At 36.1% G+C, this 10,547-nt stretch overlaps 1 protein-coding gene across 11 annotated transcripts in view; it reads right to left on the reverse strand.

Annotated features, from left to right (window-relative positions):
* Nucleotides 1-10,547, reverse strand: part of LOC132141605 (autism susceptibility gene 2 protein homolog) — a 261,214-nt gene that overhangs the window by 168,500 nt on the left and 82,167 nt on the right. For 10 of the 11 annotated variants that reach the window (XM_059551283.1, XM_059551282.1, XM_059551288.1 and 7 more), the window contains exon 4: nucleotides 7,655-7,690. The exons of the other annotated variant lie outside the window; for it this stretch is intronic. In XM_059551283.1, the coding sequence (XP_059407266.1) occupies nucleotides 7,655-7,690 (36 nt within the window). The remainder of the gene's footprint in view (nucleotides 1-7,654; nucleotides 7,691-10,547) is intronic. 11 annotated transcript variants of the gene reach the window in all.

A 10,547-nucleotide genomic window follows, 5' to 3' on the forward strand; every position in this document is an offset into this window, starting at 1 on the left:
TTATATATATTTTTTAAATGATTGCAGGCCTGCATATATTTGTTCTTACAGGTGAAAAATGCTATCTTAAAAAAGCATTATGCTAAAAAAAAGCCTGATGCAAAAATATAAATGTTTTTTTAACTTTAAGAAGTTAAAGGTGAACAAAAGCATTCATATAAGCATATATAAGGATTTTGTGTTTTGCTCCATAACTTTTTCACAGGTGAAATATGATTAAAAACATCCTAGATTCAAATAATAACATAGTTAGGTATAATAATAATAATACATTATTATTATAAAATACATCATACATTTCGTACATTTTTTTAAGGGGAAAATGCAACCAGATACTTTCATTCTTTCGTGGTTGATGTAAAAGGTCATGTATCCAAAGCCAGAAAGTATTTTCAATAAAAATTCATCATTCATATGGTAAAAGATAAAATTTTGAAATTTGACAATGCAAACATTGACATTGCTTGAAATGTCTGCATCCTAAAGCTAAATCTGTTTAAAGTGAAATGATCGTAAATTACAAATTAATTTAAATTGGCTTTTATTTTTAAGAGTATTCTATTAGGAACATAAAAAGAAAACTGCTTGACTGTAAGAAGCGTTTTAAAAACATTGGGTTTTATTTACGAAAAAGAGCAGGCAAGAGCACTCACATCAATCTCAACTGGGTGTTCGCCTAAAAAAACGGATTTTTTTATTTGATTTATTTATGAAACAAGCATACTGTACAGCAGAAACTTGTACGTACAGTTGTTAAAGCGCAAAACTCGGATTTTATCAATACGAATGTGAGCGTTGACTATGATCAAATCTCACGTCTGGTCTCAGCTCGTGTACGAAAGTTTTTGCGCTACCTGAATTTGCGCGCAGCATAGTAAATATGGTGGCGAATTGTAGAATGACAGCGTTTTGTTCATTTTACTTTTCCTGACTGCCAAACTAAGCTCATTAGTCGAATGTTAACCAGTAAGATTAGACTGTTCATTCATCACATCATGCACTGCTTCTGTGAAAGAAGATAAACTGAAATTAAGTCTACAAAAGGAATCAAATAAATAGGATCACACAAAATATGAAATAGGCTATAATATAATTAAAAGATTAACAAAAGGGTAAAAAAAAACAAGTATGCTACGCTCGTTTGTGTGACACTCTTAATGCATTTTATTTCTTTTCTTTATATCTTTATTTGATTTATTCCATCGGCTCACACATATAACATCAGTTCTACCGTTGGCTGACATTTCAGCCATCAATCATTAAACTAAAATGTAGTCAACCAAACAAAAGTTGGATTGTTTATTTTAAAAGGTCCACTCTAAAATCAGCGTGCAGTGCCCAAACAAACATTTGCGGCATGTGAAGGATTTTACACGGATATCAGAGCATGAGTGAAGTATAAAGCCATGTTTTGGCTACATAATGAATAGTCAAATTACAAATATGGAAAAATGGAAACATTTGGATTCTTGTGGTATGAGACAGGCTCATGTGCCCAATGCCGTTTCAGTTTTGCTTGACATTTGTATGCTGTTTATAATAAATGCCACTATAGCCTAACTTGTGTTTTACTTTATAGTTTTATATATACTTTTATAACTGCTTATTTTTCATTCTTGTTCTGTTCTGAATACTGTTAAATGTAAAATATTTGTTGTAGAGTGAGGGGAACTAGATAAGCCAGTATTTTTTAAGCCAGTATTTAATATACATTTAAATTACATAAATTAATGTAGCCTAATTGTTTGCAACTACAAAGTTAACAGGCACTTTTGGAGTAAGATCAGTATCTCTTTCATGAGTTTACTACTTCATTTTTGCAATGATTTGTACGACGAGATTGGCGGTATACGAATGTTTCATGAATCACGCGTGAACTCTGTCGTTAGTTGATTTATGGGCACGGATCTGCGCTCGTTTCTATGTAAGATTGATAAATGAGGCCCAGGTGTGCTACATCAATTAAAAATGTAAACAAACAAACTAAATAAATAAAGCATAGCACATGCATAGTGTAAATGAACACATCTAAATGTTCAACAATTTACAATCATGGTCAAATTAAAACATGACCTCTCTCCATCAGGTCTGTATGTAACAAATTCAAGACTATGATTCTGTATTCCTCAGATTCAAAACACCTTAACCCCTCTCTAATCAGTCCAAACACATCTAAAAGAATATTTAATGCTGATAGAATCAGTCTATTCCACATAAGAAACCAGAAAGCACTTTCTCACCAATAAATGGTGTGTAACAGAGGCTATTTTGCCCGAGGTTGCACTGCTCCCCACGTTCTCCATGTGGGTGGTGTAATAGCCGCAGGTGCTGTGATCAGTGGGTGTATGTTACAGAATGGAGGCGTTTGATCCATGACAAGAAGATGGGGGCCATCTTTATTTGTCATTTTGGTTCATATCCGTGTCAAGAGTCCTTTGAAGCACCCTTGATATATGAGAATCATGCAGGTGCTCCCTAAGCACACAATTTTATATGTCATGGTTAAGTACCAACAACATTTGCAGTCGTTTTGTGCAAGACACAAGAATGACACTGGCTCTAATCTTGTGTGAACAGTGGCACACATACATTTTCAGATTGAAAGAGATCGTAAAATAAAGAAATAAGTCACTTGAAGCCAAGCATTAGTGTTTTTACCAAATTTAAGAGGTGGTCTCAGACCCCCTTGGCAGCGTGATAAAATACAAATAACAAATGGAAGTCAGTTTACACCACTTAATAAAAAAGTATAAAGATAATTGTGTCTTTTTATCTCAAACTTTTGACTTTTTTTCCAGAATTGCAATTGAAAGAAAAAAAAAATCAGAACTGCAAGATCATTTCTCACAACTATAACTTTATACAGTAACTTGCAACTATGAGCTTATATCTCAAAATCCTGAGAAAAAAATCTGAATAGTGAATTTATATTAAATAAAAAAATGCACAAATGGAAAGCAAATTATTATTATTTTATTGACTGAAAAATACCACGTTTTAGCATTACATCATATAAATGATGAGCAAACATGCAAGTTAGGTGTCTAAATAATGCATAATTTTTTACATTTCATTATTTTTATGCTGCTACAGAAAATGATGGGAAATGTAGTATGGATACACACAGATCAGCTCACACATCTAGTTAAATTAGTAGAACAAAAATAATAACCCATTTCTTCATCAGCAGTACACAAAATGCATGCAAACTAAATGCTACAGTCCACGTTCAGAATTACAACTTACAATAATCAAAAACTATTTGTTTGCACCATAAGTCTGTAACTGACTCAGCCCGGCATAATGAAAACCCGAAGTTTCCCAAAGGTAATTAGAAATCATGTGCATTCAACTCATAAATGCAATCATTCTGAAACATGACACGAATGCCACAATTTAAATTTAAACTGTTTATTTTTCAGAATCCTGAAAAACAAATAAATAAAGAGCTGGGAGGTAATTTGGTTACATTTTGCAATAGCAACAAAGACCCATGGAACATGTGGTCACATGTATTCATCTATCAATGGATTCAGTGTGGTTCATCTAAACTGAATTTAGAGTCAAAACTAGGCTTGAATAAGCCGCTGCCACTGGGGGCCGAGCTAAAAACTTTCTAGCTGGCGGCCCACTTATCCAGCCGGAAGCCTTCATCTCCCTCCATCATCCCTCCTGACATCTCTCTCTCTCTCTCTCTGGGCATTAGCCTTTAGCGCTTTCACTCCTAGCAGATGATTAGGAACACAACGTGAAGTGTCGGAGTGGCCCCAGACCGTAACACTGTGCCTTGAATTCTGGAAGATAACAGACTCATGCACATAAACAAGAACATAGACACAAACGCACAGAAACTTGTGCCTGGAGCTCTTAGTGCTTTGTTAATCTCATGAGCACACATACACAGTGTGAAGGGCCAAAGGGCCCGGCTACACATAACCAGATTTGATGGAACTAGTGTCAAAGTGAAACACCCTGCTACATCCTTCCTTATTCTTGACTTTCTGCACTTCCCTCTCGGTTTTCTCTCTTTTATCTCACTCACAACATCGTGTAAAGAGGAGGACAAGGTTCGTGGCTCTTTGGTCATGTTTTCTCAGCCTAAACTGATATGACAGTCGAGGCTTACGACCGCTACAGGCCTTTTACAGAGAGGCTTTCTTTTCATTGCCATGTCGGAACATCGCCATGAGGAGACATGAGTATAACATGCTCTATTTTTCACTGAGAAGGGGGGAAAAAACAACATGACAAGTGTCTCTTGCTGTCGAGAGGACATAAATCATGACAAGAATAACTAACAGTTTTACTCTGGTAAAGATCTTCATGGATATACGGTCATGCTTATTTACGGGGCTGTCGTGATATACCGGTATTGATGACAACCGTGATATTCAAACCATGAAATATCGACATCATGTTAATTTTGTGACGATATACATTAATATTAAACAAACTGTAAGCTGCCATTATTTTACTAGTCATGGAATGGGAAATGTTACATTCGCCTGTTAACAGTGGTTTCCTGTGTTCATATATTTACATTAAACTCTGTAAAAAGTTAAGTTGGTCGCATCGCCAATCACTTAAGACCCGGCTATACTTCACTTTTCACGTTTCGTTCGGTCTGACACACAGCCGCCTTCGCACAACTTTCAAAGCACACTTACAAGGGTAAATAAAGAACTTGTTGTTTCAATAAGTTCTGCATAGTATTTTCTTCACTCTTTACATCAAAAACTATGTCTAAAAACAGTAATATTTTATGCATTTTAGGTCAGCATTGCCATCTAATCAGCCACTTATGTTTTATATAGCCTGCATAGCACTACATCTTTTATTACATGGGATTCTGAAATAGATTCTTGATTTTTGTAAAATGTTGCATCTCTGGTCTCAGGTCAGCTGTGACCTGAAGAAGAACGAGTGAAAATGCACGTACCCTGTGTTTATCAGTATCCTTATGTTCATTGGGTAAAAAGAAAAACTCAATAAAGTAAAAATTTGTTTAGCTGATTCTACAGATATCGTGATATATCGATATTGTGAATTCTTTTGGCCACAATTAACCATGGTGTGAAAACTCTAATAACATCTATTTCATAATTTATAGCAAACTTACAATAGTAGATCAAAAAACTATTTAGCTAATATTGTGTCCATAAAATAATGAAAATATGTGCAGAAACTCAGAGTTTCCACTTTTTAACAAAGTGCCAAAGTGCACTTTTTTGCTTTTAAAAAAAACAATTTAGCTAATATCAATATAGACAATACATATTTGAATTATTTTTTGAAGGATCACATGACACTGAAGACTGGAATAACGATTCTGAAAATTAATCACAGGAATTAATCATTTTAAAAATATTTTACAATATTACTATGCATCCATGTGTGTGTTTTCTGATCAAACAAATGCAGTCTAACTGAGAATAACAGACTTCCTTCGAAAAAATTAATTATTATATACAGTACAGACCAAAAGTTTGGACACACCTTCTCATTCAAAGAGTTTTCTTTATTTTCATGACTATGTAAATTGTAGATTCACACTGAAGGCATCAAAACTATGAATTAACACATGTGGAATTATATATGGAATTATATACATAACAAAAAAGTGTGAAACAGCTGAAAATATGTCATATTGTAGGTTCTTCAAAGTAGCCACCTTTTGCTTTGATTACTGCTTTGCACACTCTTGGCATTCTCTTGATGAGCTTCAAGAGGTAGTCACCTGAAATGGTCTTCCAACAGTCTTGAAGGAGTTCCCCGAGAGATGCTTAGCACTTGTTGGCCCTTTTGCCTTCTGTCTGCGGTCCAGCTCACCCCTAAACCATCTGGATTGGGTTCAGGTCCGGTGACTGTGGAGGCCAGGTCATCTGGCGCAGCACCCCATCACTCTCCTTCTTGCTCAAATAGCCCTTGATGCCTTCAGTGTGACTCGACAATTTTCATAGTCATGAAAATAAAGAAAACTCTTAGAAGAAAACTTTTATTGTTTGGCCATTTGCAAATAAAAATTATTTCTTTTTATTTGCAAATGGCCAAACAATAAAAGAGGTTGAGTACTGACTGCATGACAGAATGAGTCCTGAAACCTTTAAACTCTTGTCTCTTCATGCTGACAAAACATATGACATAAATAACCTAGCGGCTCATAGTGGCAGTCGTTAGCTGACATTCTTAGGAGACAGGTAATGTCAGCATCTCTGTGTGTGTGTGTGTGTGAGAGACCCTAACCCCCAAACAAACAAAGATTTGAGCATCTGATGAACAGTGAGCTTTCTGTCTTGCACAAACAGCGATCCTTTGACATGTTGCTTGACAAGTCTGCGGAAATTTAGCATATAAAATGCACTGCTGCTTTTGAATATTTCACAAGGGTATACAACACAATTTTTTTCTGTCAGTTTCAGTGTAAACTGTATACTGCACTTTCGAATAAAGAAGTACAGGGAATACATTCAAAGATAATACGATTATCTTTAGAGTAAGCAGAGCAGTAAATCAATAATACAATGAATCCCTGCAATTTCCAAAGCTTATTTTCCTCCATAAAATCATCCATAGAAGAGCACAGCAGAGAATGGAACAAGGAATGAAAACCAGTGAACATTTCTACACATAATACAATCATTATGAAACATGAAAATCTCATGAATGCATCATATGGTTCTAATGGAAAAAAAACAACAACAACAACAGGAGTTAGAGTTAATCTACTCTAATTATATTCAAAATAAACTCTCTAAACCAAGAGCTTCTTTTTATTGGGACCCCCTTCTGAAATATAAAAGTGGTCTATATTTTCATACATAAAAACACATTTATTAATATTTTAAGGGTGAATATGCAGTGACTTACTTTAAAAACACCAAATATTTCATTTGAATGTTTTAAATTTACTAATATTTGTTACCTAATTAAATGTTTTCATTGTTATTATTGTTATTTTATTGTTATTATTTATATTTATATTATATTATTAAATACTAATATTAAAAACTAATAATATAAAAAAATAATGATTCCTCTAATAATTAGACCAGTAAAATTAAATATTACTATTATTATTATTCTATTTATATTTATATATATATATATATATATATATATATATATTTTTTTTTTTTTTTTTGTGAACCATTAGCAACAACTTTGCAACAGTTCAACACATCAAACTTTCTTAAAATGAGAAAAAAAAGAAAACCAACTCAACAGGACATCAAGTTAAGGCTAATGCTCACTTCGGCACATCTTGCGGCAACACAGCGAAACCAAAATTGAGCATAAGATTAGTTTCAAGTCTCATCCAAACAAAACCAAATCCAAATCTCTAACCGATTCAAACAAGCTCTAACCGATGACCACAGCAGACCGTAGAAGAAGACATCGCCAGTGACACTTGAAACGACCAGAGCGCTGGAAATAAAATGGTCGTAAATATAAAGAAAGGCTCATTTACCCAAGGTGCAACGGGACACCTTTCACCATTTAATCAGTCAGTCACCCAAGAGTGATGTCCCTAATATAATCTTTCCACCATTTCACTGTTTAACATAATTAAAATGTCCGCTGCCGGGGCCATAAACGGGAGGAGAGGATACTGTATTTCTGCCGTAAAGCCGCAGAGCGTGAAAATGTCACTTACCGAGTACCCTCGTCCTGACAGAGAGTTAGTGGAGCTCTGGGGGAGAGAAAGAGAGAGAGAGACAAAGAGAGAGAGAACAACGTTGACCTTTGAGGGATACTATGAGATGACAGAGACATGATGAAGCTCTAGCACTTTAATACCAATATTCACATTAACCTTTTTCCCACCCTTCATTCCTATCGTTTGCCTAATGACATTCCTGATTCCTTTCTCCCTTTCTCTCTCTTGCTCTCTCTCTCTCTTCAAGACCTGCTGAACACATGACTCATATGACTCAAGCCCTGTCCGTCTGGTAGCACAAGGCCTTTTCTCTTCAGCGAGAATTTGGGTTTATCTTAAATTGAGCTTTCAGCAGGAGTCTGCAGGTCTTCTGAGGAGCATTGCAATATAGCAGCTTTCTATAATGTTCTGGGTAGTTGCTTAAATCTGGTCCATAGATGGCTTGGGTCTCATTTCTTTCACCTGGTAATGGCACATTTTTCTTTAAAAAGTCATATAATTTCATCACCATTAATATGAAGATTAATACCAGAACAAACCATCTAAACCATGTGAGCATTAATATCCTTAGCCTCTAATAACATTTTATGCTAACATGCTTCAAAATCTGAAGCCGTTCTGTTGTTTACTGTGCATTCAATGAAAAATTCCAGCATTAACTTAGTAATACATAGTCAAATGATTCTTATATAGCAGGTTACATCATTTTCCAGAACTGTGTCATAGATTGTCATCATAAAGGAAATGACATTTCAGATCAGAAACCAAGTCACCCAGCGTTTGCATCCATTTTCCATGCTGTTGCATCAGCTCTTGTCAGTTTATGGTAAATGAGGGGGAACGAAAGTATTTTATTTTGCCGTGACAGATTCCTTGTCAGATTCATATTCATATAGGGGCTTTGAAAACTGTCAGCAACAACAACTAGAAGTTACACCGAGTGCTAAAGCTAGTTTCAGACTCCAACAAATCACACTTGTCTACAGCATGAATTTCATTCAGCATCATAAAAAAAAACTACTTTAATGTCCTAATTTAACCAAAGCGAATCCTGGCTTAATCCAAGCCATGAATGTGAAACCAGGCCTATATGTTTCAGCATTCATTCTCTGAAAGACATTCAATATATTTTTGGTCACACTTTATTGGTGGTCCAATTCTTGCAAACAATTAACTACAACTATTGCCTCAATAAACTCCTAATTTGCTGCTTATTAATAGTTAGTAAGGTAGTTGTAATTCAGGTATTGGATCTAGAATATGCTCATGCAGAATATGTGCTTTATAAGAACTAATGAACAGCAAAAATGTTAATAATAGGCAGGCTAATAAGCAACTATAATAGTAAGAATTCGTCCCTATATTAAAATGTTCCATATTTTAACAAGATTTTCCGAACCACAAAGTTTGCAGTTGTGTCCACAAAATAATGAAATAATGTGCAGAAATTCTGACCGCATACATTTCTTTTATGATTTCAGAAGCTTTATCGGAGACTGCTGTGCTTTTATTTGAATGAGTTTCCACTTTTTTATACACTGGCTTACTACTGTGGTATCACTGACTTTAGATTTGCCTGCCCAATACTTTGCATTAACAAAAATAAACATTTTGTTTTTGGTCACTTTACATGTTGGTCAGGCCGCCTTCCTGTCAACATGGCAGTTCTTGGCCAGAGTAAAGCCTAAACTAATTTGGGTATTTACAAAGCAGGGAATTCTCTAGACGTGGACCTGCATTTTAAATTCAACACGAAATTTAAATTCTGTCTATTTTCTAAATGCATGTTATATCTCACAAACACTAAACTTCAATTTCATCTGCAAGCATCTGCAAAATGCATCAATGTGAGTTCACTGATACGTTACTGTACTACCAGGTCACTGCTGATTCTCAACCTTAATGTTACAGACATCTCCAGACTAGACGGCAACTTCCACATCCACATCTCAGAACCACAGACTAGGCCTGAATACCAATCTCATGCTCTCTCTCCCTTCATTTCCCCCCTCTTTTGCCTCTTTCCTCTGTGCGATTGGCAATTTCTGCCTCTGTCTCAGGGGGTGACTTTTCTGCAAGACCAATTTTGTCCTTGCACAGAATTCAGTCTCACACACACACACACACACACACACACACACACCTGCTACAGGGGTTTAACCCTCATCAGTTCCTCTGTTCTCGCTCACACTCAGTACAAACTCCCACTGTAAAAATTAGAGAGGTGTTCCTGAGAAAACCCGGAAAGACAGCACTGCAGGATCCAAATACTTTTCCAGAAACCCCCTCTCCCTCACACACAGAAAAGCGACGAGGCGTAACGTACGGAGAAGAGCGAGTGGGTGCAAGGCACACTGGAAGGCCAAAAAATTTGTAGAGTTAGCCTTACAATGCCCTGGTTCACTCACATTGCCACATTCAGAGTTGAAAGGGAGACTTATTTAAATGATAATGAGGAACAATACTCTGGATTTAGTGCTGCAGCTAGAGGAGAAAAAATCCATTACACCATCTGTGGTTCATAAGCCATGGGGCTGGACCACATCTAAACACGCTCCCTTAAAAGCCATTATACGCAGCACTCAATGGATTTGCCTAGCACTTAGGACTTCAAAACAGGATTAAGATGCAAGCAGCAAGAGAATGAGAGAAAAGGGAACGTGAAAGGGGGGAGAAACGGGGCGGTAGGGCGAGTGGGACAGCAGCTGTTTCGGGGTTAACCAAACAACCTCTTTAAAAAGAAATGGGGGACGAACTCACTTCTTAATCCAAATCCATTCTCGATCACTCTAGACTTCTTGGGCCCCGACAGATTTGGTGACAAGTGGGAGGGGGCGGATTGTTTATCTACGGACCAGACTATTGGTTCAGATAGGGCTGCGGATGAAAA

Source organism: Carassius carassius, chromosome 5 (genome assembly GCF_963082965.1).
Source record: "Carassius carassius chromosome 5, fCarCar2.1, whole genome shotgun sequence".
Classification (NCBI taxonomy): domain Eukaryota; kingdom Metazoa; phylum Chordata; class Actinopteri; order Cypriniformes; family Cyprinidae; genus Carassius; species Carassius carassius.